General features: G+C 39.5%; 1 protein-coding gene across 2 annotated transcripts in view; it reads right to left on the bottom strand.

The window, feature by feature from the left end:
• Positions 1 to 5412: 5412 nt before the first annotated feature.
• Positions 5413 to 14723, bottom strand: part of NAPA (NSF attachment protein alpha) — a 1517602-nt gene continuing 1508291 nt past the window's right edge. For both annotated transcript variants that reach the window (XM_044078906.1, XM_044078978.1), the window contains exon 11: positions 5413 to 6719. In XM_044078906.1, coding sequence (XP_043934841.1) covers positions 6627 to 6719 — 93 coding nt within the window. In that variant the 3' untranslated portion in view covers positions 5413 to 6626. The remainder of the gene's footprint in view (positions 6720 to 14723) is intronic.

Genomic DNA, 14723 nt, shown 5'->3' with positions numbered 1-14723 from the left:
TAACGAAAGATCACTGATGTCTCATTTTTGTCTGGTTCAACCTTTGGCTTGTCGGATCTGATCAGATCCAACCTCAGCACCTTTCTCTAGATCTGTGGATCTGACTCCTCCCAAACCATAATTCCCTCCTGTCCACTAAGTTATCTCAGATTAAATTTGCTGAATACTTAAATTACAGACCGATTGTTGTACTGCAGAAACTTGTAGGTGTCCATGTTAATACACCTGATAATACCACAGAGTAAGCATCAAAGGAACATTTTGAACAGACAGGGTGTGTTAGGTAAAGTTTGTCCAAACATCAGAAGCTGCCAGTGACAATTTTGGAAGGGGAAGAAGAGAGGGATGCTGAACTGGACGAAAATGAGACAACATGGATCTATCGGTATGGTGGGTACACAATTTTTGTATCCGATGTTGTTTCTCTTCTTCTCATTCAATGTTTGGGACAGATTCCCAGCTGCCAAAAGGACACCTGGTGGTATCACTGAGGGACATTCCTAAGAATGGTGGAACTAAAGGATGAATGTGCTCTGGAGTACATGACCAATCTGTAATGAAATATAAAGATGTGAATTGTGGACCATGTTGCTGCTGCACAAATGTCATTGATAGGAACTCTCTTCATGAATGCCATCCAAGTTGCGATTGCTCTTCTACAATGGGCTTTTGGCTTCATGTGTAGGGATAAACCCTGGTCATTATATACAAAGGAAATGCAGTCCAGCAGACATTTAGAAATTGTGACATTTCATATATTTTATCCCAATTTTACTTTATAAAAGGATACAAATAGTTGATCTGACAGTCTGACAATCTGAAGATCTTGAAGCATTTGCTTTGGGTGTCACCTTTGGAAAAGAAGATTTTGTTTTCATGGTTATTTTGTCTAAGAAAAATAAGTGGTTTGCATGACAGTGCTTGTAATTCATAAATGCTTCTAGGGGATTTAATTGTGACCAGAAAAAAAATTCTTCCAAGAGAGATACTTTAAGCTCTTCTGAGGCTGCCTGTTTAAAGCATTTCTGATTTAGGGCTTGAAGCATGACTGTGACATCTCATGGGGTATCTGGATTCCTAATTGAAGATCTTACCAGGAATTCCCTTGAGAAAAGCTCTGGTGATTTTAAGAGAAGAAATGGAGACATCATTATGGCTTATCTGAAAATTGGAAATTGCAGCCATTTGCACTTAGCAGGAAAAGCTAGATCCTTGCTGAAAAAAGTTCTGTTCGAAAATCAAAGATCAATGGGAGAGGAGTGGACAATGGATCCAATCCCCTTGAGAAAGCCCAAATAGAAAATCTTTAACAATGGTTGTGATAAATCTTTTTGATGACTGTTTTTGTGAGGAAGAAACAATGTGAACCAATGATGAGGAAAGCCTGGCATCTCTGGCTATCACCAAAACTGGAGTAATCATGTGGTCAGCTTTAGGGCTTGCAGATCAGGTAGAGGCAACCCGGATGGGTGACTCAGATGATCCAGGCTGGGATCCAACACATACAGCAGGTGTATTAAATGAGGCCAAAGGAAGGGGAACCAAACTTGCCAGGACCAGAATGGAACAATGAGAATCACACTAATCTTGCACCTTGCAGTTTTCTGAATGAATTTTGTCAAGAGTTGTATAGGGAAGAAGGGCATACAGGAGACCCATGGGACAATTGTGGACAACAGCATCTCTTGGTGACTGCCCCTCTGGAGGGTTTAGGGCAACATAACTGTTGCACTTTATATTCAGGTATGCAGCAGAGAGTTCACAGCAAGGTTGGCCGCAGCAGCTGAAAATTTCCAATACCATTGTCTGATTGAGAGACAAATCTTAAGGCAATAGAATAGACCTGCTCAACTTGTCTGCTCTCTGGGTATATGTGTTGCTATGAGAAAATGATGGGAAGCCATTGCCCATTCTCATACTTTTATGACCTCCTAGCAAAGTGGGTATGATTGTGTTCCTCCTTGCTTGTTGATGTACCATACCACTGACATATTACCAGTCTGGATGGATATCAAACCCTGGGGGGGGGGCGACGACTAGTGGATGACTCCCCCCCCCCCCATACCTCTGAAACCTCTTTTGCTATAGATTTCCAATTCACTGGATGGAACATTGGGCATCTTAAACCTCTTTTCTGACCGGCACATAAAGGAATGGTGTAGAGTCTGGGGATTACCCTTAGCAAAAAGGCGTGTCGGAGTAAGGATAAGCACCTCCTAACTGTCACTAGAGTGGAACAGTCGGGTAACCCTTCAGTAGCACTGGTAGGGTTCCCTCAGTGAAAGGACTGCAAAAACCCTGACTATGAACCCTGACTCATTTTCTTTATACTAATGGATACTCTTCACCTTTTACTCTTCTGTACTAACTCCAGACTTATCCTTAAAGAACCAAATAGACCATGATCTTGCAATTTAAATCTCTGTATATATGTATATAGTAACATCTTTTTATGTACAAAACCTTTTACTGTTTGTGTTACGTTTATTATAAGCATTGTATTTTTAGTAACATCAGCTGTGTTATGCTTGTACTGTAGCAACATTCTATACTGTAATTGTGTGTGTTGGAGCTTTTCTCCCCAGGCCTCTACTGAAAATGGACATGTATCCAGTCAGACTAGCCTGGTCAACAAATGTAAAATAAATTAATAAATGTATTCCACCACCTGTGCCCCTGGGGCAATGTCCATTTGAATGATCTCCCCTCAACCTCGGGGAGGGGATCTGTCAACAGGAGTATTTTGGAGATAACAAATCCAACTTAAAAAAACAAAAAAATAAAATACCACCAATCGCATCTTCTTACCACCTCTTTGGTTTCTGGAAAAGGACCCTGTGATCAGAGCCACAAAAGTGTTCCCCTATCCAAAGTTTCAGGAACTTTTTCTCATCCAATCAAGAATGGCTCAGAGGATGACCTCTGACCTGAGCTATTGAGTGCCAAGTTCCTGAGAGGAAGAGAGAGCTCTGAAAACTTCAAAGTCGACTCCACCATCAGGAACCTGACATTGAAGCTTTAGCTCCAAGATTCATCTAGATCAGACAGAACTGGAGTGGACAGAATAAGGGATGTCATCAACTCTGAAATTTCCTGAACTGTAGAATCTGACTCAGGTGCACCAGTAGGGCTTGATCCTGTGGGAACCGGATCTGAAGAGTAGACCAGAACTGGAGAAAAGTGTGTTAAGGTCGATGGGCCTCTACCTGCAGCGTTCCTCAGGGACGGCACCAGGTGGACTCCCAATTGGATACGTGTCCTTAGGAACTTTTTCATCATATGGTTGGCATCCATTTCAGTAAGGCTTCTGGTGGATTGAGTTGACCTTGATGATGCCACCCATGAGGCCCTAAAAACTCCTCCTTGTAAGACAGACAAATGGAGCCAAGGGCTCACTGGCTCCAGTGAAATTTTAGCTTCAGGAGAGGGAGTTTGGATCTGACTAGCTGGTAGATCGCACTTCCTTGGTGTTTTTGGTGCCAGACCCAAAGAATCAGTTGGATCTGGGGACCTTTTCTTTGATAACTTGGATCTCTTCTCCTCCAATTTTTTCTCTTCAGATCTGTTTTTCTGTAGACTTTTCTCCTTAGACTTATATCTTTCCTTTTTTCTGTTTTACTGCTTGGGGAAGCTGAAGCTGGCCTAGCAGCAGAAGACAGGAAGACCCTGTCGGAGGGGGAGCAATCTTTTTAAAACAAGTTCTTCTTTTCTGCCTTGACTAGCCCTGGACCCAAAAACAACACAAATACCAGTGTCAGCTTGTATGTGGGCAGCACCTAAGCAATAAATGCAAAGGGAGTGTGGGATCTTTAGGAGGAAATTTGCATTTGCAAACCAAACACTTTTTAAAACCTTGAGGCTTGTCTGACATCAGAAAATTTTGTACTAAACAACAATAAATTTTAATATTAAACAAATACTATGCTTATCTAAGAAACAGATCTATAAACCTTATAGCTAATAAGTAGTACACAACACTATCAAGAAAAAAAACGCACTGAAAAAAAACTAAGAGCTAAACTGTTTCTAACTACTACCAAACAATTATCTTAAAAATATCTAAAGCTATACCAGACTGCTATACTATTTATTAACTACACGAAGTATCCTAAAGGGAAGGGTGGAGACAAAAGTATCTGTTACCAGAAAAAGACGCTTTCACTTATCAAGGAAAGCAGAGCTTTCAGGCACACATATGGAAGAGTCAGATTGCACACAAAATCGAAGTTAACTTAGTGGAGAGGAGGGAATTACAGGTAGGAGAGGAGTCAGAGCCTTGGATCCACAGCTCTGGAAGAATTGAGGTTGGATCCGACAACTCACAAGTGGAAGTGAACAACAGACATCAGATTCTTTGGTTCTCCAAGTAAATGGATAAAGAAGAGAGACAGCTGTGAAGGCTCTTGGGAACAAAGGACTGAGAAATCATACCCCCCCCCCCCCAATAGTTATGTTCAACACTAGTTGTGATGATTGTTGTGTGGATTCTCGCTCTCTCATTCCCATTTTCCCTTTCTGGATGACATGTACAAAAATTATAAAAGGCAGTAAGGAAACCCAACTGGGTAATTACCTGCCCAAATGTCTAGGTAACAGCATTAGCTGTACAACTGCCATATAGAAGGTGAAGCAGAGCTCTGCTTCCGGACTGGCAGAAAAGAAATTCTTAGGTAATTTGTGTCTGCTTGCATCTCCCTCCCTTCTTTGGGCATACTGGATATACTGTGGGTGGAACAGCCAAGGCTGGATGCAAGGCTATCCTTCTCGGGATATCCTACTTGTAAGGAATACTTAACAGTGATCTTTTCAAGGACATTTCCTAATTCTCATTAGGCCATTACCAGGCCTGTAAAGAACCTCCTTCCATCATCTTGTACAGGACCTTTATAAGCTTCAGAATCACTAAGAACTTAGTGGGCATTAGGGAGAAGTGCATTTCCACAGTAGATGATATCACATCATGACATGCACCAAAATGTGTGGTTGCTTGACTCTAAACAAGATCACTTTCAGGAAAAAAGATGCCACATTAGGAACAGTGAAAAGGATGAATCCAACAACACAACCTATGAAGCAGGGGGCCTTGATGTTACTTCTTTCTATTTCCTAATATGCCGCTGATATACTAACCATAAGTAAGCTCTGGTGGAGAGCTTAAAGCCATTTTTTTCTTTCTTTCTGGTCCTTGGGCTTATTTCCAGCTTCCCCAGGCAATTATTAATAATGTTCATTAACTGCATATTTAACATTCTGCAACCCACACTACTGTCTGTTACTTTAGTGTGGGTTGAAGCTGAAAAGGAACCTAAATGGTAAATAAACACATACAAAAACAAATGACAACACATATTAGCTGAGGTAACTATGCCCAAGACCTTACTTTTTAAAAAGAAATTTATTTTAAGCAATCTCTTATTTACAATTAAATATTTTATTTAGGTAAAAGAAATAGGGGACATGCATGGGTTTCATATCTGAAAGTATACTTATACAGTCTGACGTTTAATTATGTAAAAAAGACAAACTTCACGTTTAAAGCTCCATTCTGGCCTCAAGATCTTAAATTATCAAAATTCAATTAATATTATTTTTCCAAACATTTTCTTGTATGCAGATTTAAATATGACTAATATGTTTAATATATTCCTTACATGTGACGCATAAACTGAAATAACCAAAACTTATTTCTGGAAAGCAGATGTGCTTGTAATTATGCCTCTCTTTTCCATCTTATAGCACTGCTAAAGGTACAAACCTTGCATTTTTCTCTCATCAGTTCACCAAAAAACTTCAAGTGGTCACGTAGGCAGCCTAAGTGTACAGTGACCAATTAAAGTCTATATGTCAGAAATTATTACTGCTACTTAATGGGTACATACTATTATAATCAAATGTAACCTCTGCACTTTTTTCCCTTTAAAACACACTGGAAACTACACTGAAAACAGATGTGAATGGGATACACTAGAATTTTTACATACAAATAGCACCACATACTACATATTTTCCTGCAGACAAGTTATTAAAGAGAATATGACAGCTTCTAGACAGCTTTACCAAAACAAAACTGGACACAAATTTGGCTTACATTCGGGTTAGGAAATGAATTTCCTGCCTAATTATTTAGTGACATGGTGTTATTCTTATTAAAACAAACACTTCCACCCACACAAGTTTACATACTTCTCTCTGGCTGATGTCATAATGCAATAAGCAAAAGCAGACTTGCTCTCATGGCAATAAGTCAGGATACAAAAAGGAAAAGCACAACTTTCAAGCAGACAATATAAGCAAGCTGTCAATTAATTCAGAAGGGGGCTTGAAAAGAAAATTAAATGTATGCAAGGTCATGGAAAAATAACCAAAATGGGAGATAATATCCAAAGGACAGAAAATGTGTTTGTGACTACTGCTGAATTGTCTTTTGATGATATTTTTGCCAGCATATGAACCATTGTGATGTTCTCCCACCAAAAACATTAATGTACTTCTAGCGATTCAGAGTTTTGTTTCTTTAAGTGCTGATTTTTGCTTTAAACGTGAGATCACTCCTCGTCCGCTTCCAACCAGTCTTCTGCAACTGTGATGGAAAATTTCATCAATAGTCATTTCCATCAGTTCTATGTTTAGCGCAGGTCACCCTCGATGGTCTTTTTAATGCGGAGAAGCATAGTGGTAAGCCACTGGTCTAGACGAGAAATTGAGTCATATTCCTTTACCTGGAAGCAAACAGAGAATCTTTGGATAACACCATCCTTTACAAATTCTCAAATTATGCAAAACTTATGCACTAATAAAGAGGAATTGTGAAAGCAGCTAGACAGTGCATTTCAATCTACAAATAATACATATGTGTGCATGTGCCCACATATATATATATATATATATATATATATATATATATATATATATGGTTGCAGTTCACTTAGTCAATAGTAATTTGTGTCAGTTAAGGGTCGTTCATGTGAACACAGTTGTCAGCAACTTGCAGTTGGTTGACAAATGTAATTGGTTGGGCTGGAAGTTTGTCTGCGAGTGTGAGTGCTTTAGGGTTAAGGTAAAGGTTAGTTAAGGGGACAGGTTTAGTGTGCACATGTGTGTGTCCAAGCTGTCTTGTGTAGTGTTAGTGCTATAGAAAGGGTCTTTGTAAGGTAAGTTGCACATTAGGCTTAAAGGCAGGGCAGTGGGCAAGGGGTCTTTGCAATGCATGCTAACCCTAACCCTGCCCCTAACACTAACGTGCAGCTTACCTTACAAAAACCCTATCCATAACACCATCACTATTCAAACAAATTTGACCTAAATGTGTGGCAGGATTATGGGTAGTACATTAGAAAAGGAAATTTACTTTTTATCTCAATCATGTAACATTTCACTCATTCACTATATAATCATACATGTATGTAAAAATATCTATATCGATATGCCTCTGTGTGTGTGTGTGTGTGTGTGTGTGTGTATTTACACACACACACGCATACAAAACACCATCACAAAGAAAATGACTCCAGCTCAAAAACAGCACAGTGATGAGAATCATTAGCCCCAGCAAAAAACAGACCACCGTTTCACTGCCGAAATGGTCTTATCAGTGATCACCTAATACACAATTTCCTGTGACATAAATATACAACTCAAATAATCATATGACTGTGTCAAAAGTTTGTGCAAATTCATCTAAGAGCAAAGTCAGTAAAACTTAAAAGTAAGTATATATAAAGAAACATATTTAAAAAATATATGTGATGAATTCTAATGAAATGTATGAAGGAAGATTAAGCTGGATTGCTAAACAACTCATCTGCAAAGTGGGTAGGATCTGGTACCCCTTGTCTGTTTATGTACCGCATCACTGTGGGGGTGTCTGCATACACCAGCAGAGGTCCTAGCACCAGAATAAGATTCAAGACGGAAAAGTGACCTCAATCCGCCCCACCCCAAACCCTGAATACACCTGGCTGACATTCTATCTACTGACCCTGAAAGTGATAAAAGGATTGCTCTCTAGACAAGGACGGAAGGAAACCAACAAAAACAAAAGAAAAACACCATCACAAAGTACATGTGTGTGCCCCAATTGCTTCTTCCTCATCTGGTGTTAAAAGCATTTTGTTTTGTCTTTTTATTTCTTTGCAAATTAAACTAGGCTGTAGCATGCACACGTATTTCTCGGCTCACTAACCCCCATCACCACCACCTTTCTTCCACTCCCACTGAGTATGCATCTCTCTCCCTAGTCCCTGTATTACGTTTGCACCTAACTAACTTCAGGAAAGTGTGCTAAAGGCTAAGACTTTGCTGCCTTTCTCCTCTCTTTTCTAAATCAAGGGTTCACTTCATACATTATCAACATCTGATTTTACTCACTAGTCTCTCCACTCTAAACACTGTTCTCCTCACTGATACATTTAAGTGCATGTCCCACTGATAGTTTTTTTTTTAAGCATAGTGATCTTCTGCCCTGGCTCTACAGATCTTTCAAACTTTAGACCAAATGCTATCCTGTCCCCCTATCCAAAATTGTGGAAAAGTACATCCATGTTCAGCCACTCAAACACATTCCCAATAACAATCTCCTCACTCCTACCCAACACAGCACACCATAGCACTTCTGCTGCATTACTGTCATTTACCCAAATAATAGCTGAAGTCCATGACAATAGCCTCCTCTTCTCCAGTCTTTTCCTCGATCCTTCAAAGGCCTTTGATACTCTCATTCTAAACTTCTAACTAATCTCTCAGATCTACAGTGCATATAAAAAGTGTACACACCCCTGTTAAAATGCCAGGTTTTTGTGACAAAAAATTAGACCACAATACATCATTTCAAAACTTGTCCCCCCTTTAATATGACCTATAACCTTTACAATTCAATTGAAAAACAAACAAATCTGTAAGGGGAAAAATATAAAAAATAAAAAACGTACAATAATCTGGTTGCATAAGTGTGCATACTTTGTTGAAGCACCTTTTGCTTTAATTACTGCATTCGGTCTTCTTGGGTACAAACCTGCCATCAATTAAAGAGACTGATTAACCCCAAATACAGTTCTACTGTCCTACTAGGATTTTCCTGATATTTACTCAGTTGTCTGCTACAGCAAAAGCCATGGTTCGCAGAGAGCTTACAAAGCATCAAAGGGCTCTCATTGTTGAAAGGCATAAGTCAGGAGAAGGGTACAAAAAAATTTCCACAGCATTGGATATACCATGGAACACAGTGAAGACAGTCATCAAAAAGTGGAGAAAATATGGGACAACAGTGACGTTGCAAAGAATTGGAAGTCCCTCTAATAAAGACAAGATGAAAACTGGTCAGGGAGGCTGGCAAGAGACCTACAGCAACACTGAAGGAGCTGCAGGATTTTTTGGCAAGTACTGGTTGCGTACTACTCTCCACATGTCTGGACTATGGGGTAGGTTTGCAAGACAAAAACCTTTTCTTACACAGAAAAACATCCAGGCCCGGCTAAAATTTGCAAAGCACTACATCAAGTCTCCCAAAAGCATGTGGGAAAATGTGTTATGGTCTGATGAGACCAAGGTTGAACTTTCTGGCCACAATTCCAAAAGGTACGTTTGGCACAAAAAGAACACTTCGCATCACCAAAAGAACACCATCCCCACTGTGAAGCATGGTGGTTGGCAGTATCATGCTTTGTGGTTGCTTTTCTTTAGCTAGAACTTGGGCTTTAGTCAGGGTAGAGGGAATTATGAACAGTTCCAAATACCAGTCACTTTTGGCCCAAAACCTTCAGGTGTCTGCTAGAAAGCTAAAGATGAAGAGGAATTTCACCTTTCAACATAACAATGACCTTAAACAAACATCCAAATCAACAAAAGAATGGCTTCACCAGAAAAAAATTTAAATTCTGGAATGACCCAGACTTAAATCCAATAGAAAATCTATGGGGTGACCTGAAGAGGGCTGTGCACAAAAGATGCCCTCGCAATCTGACAGATTTGGAGCACTTTTGCAAGGAAGAGTGGGCAAATATTACCATGTCAAGATGTGCCATGCTGATAAGACTCCTACCCAAGAAGACTAAATGGTGCAATTAAATCAAAGGGTGCTTCAACAAAGTATTAGTTTAAGGGTGTGCACACTTATACAACCAGCTTATTGTATGTTTTTCATTTTTTTATATTTTTTCCCTAACAGATTTGTTTGTTTTTCAATTGAACTGTACAGGTTATAGGTCACATTAAAGGTGGGAAAAGTTTTGACATGATTTATTGTGGTCTTATTTTTTATATCACAAAAACCTGGCATTTTCACAGGGGTATGTACACTTTTTATATCCACTGTATATTTGTGAAACCGTTTACATTTAATAATAACATAGAAAGTGCTGTCATTATGTTAAAAATTCGTATTCCCACCTGTTACATGTAACAGCTTTTTTAATGTCTAGTTTCAGCTTTTGTGTTACGTGCATACACTAATGTTTGGCAGGTTGATCTTTTATACAGTTGTTCCTTGGCATATCCATTTGAACCTATGTCTCAGCTTACAAATCTTTTTGTTTTAGTGAAAACAGTCACAAGACACACCCCCTAAAACCTATTAACTTAATACATGCATATCTTCAAATAATGAAGTTTAACCCTCTTAACACAACAATGTGCCAACTGCATGGATTAACCTATAAAGAAGGTTATGTGTGACAAGACATATGGTACAGCCTGTGCTTCTAAGTGCCATCTTTGCCTTATCTTTATTCCTCTCTCACATTAGAAAAACACTTGAGTATTTACAGAAAACATTATCTCCTAGCCATTGAAAGAAAGAAGTATTCTGTTTTTATTCCCCTTATCACATGATCTCCATAGAGACATGAGAACCAGGTACACAGTTGTCTCTACTAGACGCACTCATTTATTTGCTACAGGGAATTTTTTTATTATATTTAGTTTTCTTTATTTATTTGCTTCATCTTAAAATTGTTACTAGATCAAGCCAAAGGCCTTAATCAAGTCATTCCCCTATGCAAGAGTAAGAAAATGTGAATCAGTTTTTCTTGTATCATGCTCTTTTGACCAGACTTTTCTGCAATGTTTACATTTCTTAAAACTAAACAAGGAGAACAAAGAAGGAAAAAATAGGGGTACCTGTTTACTTTAGTATCCCTATTGCACTCAAAAATAACTGAGAAAGCTTTACTTTATAACATGTAGGTTATGTCATGCATTACAAAAATACTGCTAAGAACAAAATTTTTGTTGTACTTACAGTTAACTCATTCCTTCCTCTTCCCCACTCTAAATGTACTTCCAAACATAAACAACATGAAGTAGGGCATATCCTTTGGAGTCCTATACAAGTTTAACAAAGTCAAAGTCGTCCAATTATTTCCAGGGTTTCTTGTTCTGTCATGTTTCGCAAATATAATCAAAGCTTTGTAATCCCACATTTACTTGTCAATTTCTGAGTTGCTGGTTTTCTTCGTGCTGATCTCCACCCCCCAAATCCAGTCTCTGCTTCATTTCCAACATACTCCCAGTTCTTCTAGTCAACTTTTGTGCTTTTTTCTGTTTCTCAAGCATTTTCCTTTGAAACACTGGAAAAGTTTTCACTAGTACAGTATTTTTATGGGCTTTAATACCAGAAGAGCAAGAAGCAGGATCTTGTTCTGTTTGATAGCTTGCTTTTTGTTGGACAAACTTTTGTATTTCCTCCTTTTTAGCATCTTCTGGAAGAAAAAAAAAAAAAGATTTTGACCCTCTAGGAAAGAATATTCTGAAAAATGGCAGCTTCTCACACCTGCATCTCAACATTTTATTTTCCACAAGCACTCTGCTATCTCCCACATCTACTACTTTGTCCTGCTACACAGTTTTGTCAAAATCAACTTTTCTTGTTGGTAGGACTGCATCTTTACTATTACAAGTCTAGGTTGCTTTCTCATGGTCAGGTTTAGAGCGTACATACAATGTGCCCGGTCAATTAACAGATCCTGCTGTGGAATACCAGTCCAGCTGCTTATTTGTGCTTTCATAAAATGAGTAACAGTGTGTTCCTTTCAGCTTCTTTGGTACAGCATAAAATCTCAGGTTTTCCCTATATGCTCTGTCCTCTAATTGCATTATCTTTTGAAACTTCTCTTCTTGATCAGTCTCATACTCAGCCAACCTTTTCTCCATTTCGACCTCTGATTTTTGCACTTTCACCTCATCTGAATTATCTGTATAAAGCATCTTCCATTTTTTCCAACAGTTTATTTGAGTTAATATACTCCAGTGTTTCATACATTTTAATCAGCTCTGAGTACGTGTTTTATTTTTCCTCTAGGTTACTGGAATTCATGTCTTGCACCAAAGCTGGAGTTTGCACTGTTTTTTTCCTGAACAGCTGCAGAATTCTTCCAGTCAGTGTTTTCTCCTCACTTTCTGTGATTGATTTTCTTTCAGGTTCTCTGAATTTCTTTTTTGTTGGAATTCGGGCAGTGCATTTACTAGCCAGTTATTGAAATTTACCCAAAAGACAAGTTCACTGGCTCTCTTTTCTGACTTTCTAATTTCAAACTAGAAGAGATGAAAATGAGCTGTTACTCACTGTGCAACCATCTTGGAAGTCCTCCAGTAGTAGGTCTTCTTGCCTACTTAAATACCTGCTGCACATCCTCAGAAAACAGGTGCCTAAAAAGGTAGGTAAAACTGTATCATGCAGGGAGATAGTAGTACTTGGTTGACGCCAGGATGTAATCATACACTACCACCTTGTGTAAGTCCTGTCTGAGGAAGCTTGTAGTAAATGCCTTTGGCCATTTCCGAAAGAGAGAACCACTGTTGTCTGTGCCAGAAGGAAGTTACTACAATGATCTTTGGAGAGTCCTCTGAAATCTTCAGAATGACTCTAGACATTAGTGGAAAGAAAGAAAAAGCATACAGAATATTTCTTGTCCAAGAACAAGAAAAGGCAACTTGTTTTCCTGGCCCCTTAGCAGTGGGTCCTGGAAAATACAGTTGTGTACACTTACCATAAATGTAGATGTTCGAGTGTATTCACTGCTGCAGTCTACATTTGGGTAATCTGCTGGCAGGTTGCCCTCAATCGGCCTGATTAACAAAGTCTTGGGTCCTGCGTCGGTTGCTGTCCTTTCTTCCATGAAGTCAGGTTATCAGGGGTATAAAACATGCAGCCGACGCCATTACATCAGTTTTTCTTGCCCCAGATGTCAGGTTCCCCCCAAATGGGGAGCAAATAAAATTAAAAAACACAAAAAATATACCTCCAATCCCAAAAGCAAATAAATACATCAAAAGGGCTTTTAAGCATAGTGAAAGAAAGTAGAGGTATAGCCAGAGAAAAATAGGGGGCTGGAGGGAGGGTAACCAGGACAGCAACAGTGAATACACTCGAACATCTACATTTATGGTAAGTGTACACAACTGTACTATGTTCTTCGTGTTTCACTGTTGCAGTCATTACATTTGGGTAGATTCCCAAAGCTATGGTTGGGTGGAGGGAATTATACAGCATTAGGACCAGCTATAAGGCCCTGCAGGACAGCAGTGGCAAAGCCAGCTCTGGATTTAGAGAAGAAAGGTAAATGGTAATGTTTGGTGAACATATGAACTGAGCTCCAGGTAGCAGCTTCTAGAATGTCCCTCATAGGAACACCTCTGAGAAAGGCTGTAGAACTAGATGCAGCCCTGGTGGAATAAGATCTGATCCCCTGGGGGATAGTTTTACCACGGCGCATACAGCAGAAACGAATACAATGGCTTATCCATTTGGAAATAGTCTGCTTTGAAATAACCTTTCCCTCTGCCCCTGCAGCAAATGCCACCAGTAGTTGTTCAGATTTTCTTTGAGATTGTGTCCTGTTTAAGTAAAATCTGTGTACATCCAATGAATGCAGAATCCGCTCCCCCTTGTTCTGTGGATTGGGAAAGAAAGTTGGTAAATGAATGGTCTGATTAATAGCCACACTGGATACCACCTAAGGCATGAAGGATGGATTGGTCCTGAAAGACACCCCGTCCGCATGAAAAATAATGAAAGGCTCCACTGCCATAAGAGCCTGTAATTCGGAAATCCTTCTAGCTGAAGTTCCTGCTAAAAGGAAAGCTGTTTTCCAGGAGTGAAAATTTAAGTCTGCAGTAACAGCTGGCTCAAAAGGAGGAAGAGTGAGTTTTTCCAAAACAAAATTGAGGTCCCAGGCAGGGGTTGGAGCTCTCCTGGATTGTCTTAAGTTTTTGGCCCCTCTGAGATACTGCTTTAGCAGAGGATGAGAGAAGAGGGGAGGGTTCTGTGTTGTAATGAGCTGAAATGGCTGAGGCATGGATTTTTATGGAAGAAAAGGACAGGCCCTTGTGAAGCATCTCAGTTAAGTATTGTAAAATCTGAGGAATATTGGGCACTGCTGTGCTTATCCCTTGTGATGGATTCCAGGTACAGAATCTTTTCCATTTATCAGCATAAGATTTTCTAGTACTAGGCCTTCTTGCTTCCAAAATGACATCCATCACAGGTTCGCTGAGGGATGCTAAGGGTGAATTTAGGTGATTAGCCACGCTGCAAGATTCAAAGTTTGGAGCAGAGTGTGCAGAATTTGGTTGTTCTGTTGAGACAGTAAGTAAGGTGTCTGAGGCAGGTGCCACGGTGGAAGGTGTGACACACTGCACAGGAGTGGGTGCCAGTGTTGGCGAGGCCAGTCTGGAGCAATCAAAATCATTTTTGGTTTGTCCTGTTTGACTTTTAGTAAAACTCTGGAGAG

This window comes from Protopterus annectens, chromosome 1.part0, assembly GCF_019279795.1.
Source record: "Protopterus annectens isolate FY-2018-M chromosome 1.part0, PAN1.0, whole genome shotgun sequence".
Lineage (NCBI taxonomy): Eukaryota > Metazoa > Chordata > Ceratodontiformes > Protopteridae > Protopterus > Protopterus annectens.
Note: the sequence above shows the minus strand (reverse complement) of the source record. Positions and strands in the feature narration are given on the sequence as shown.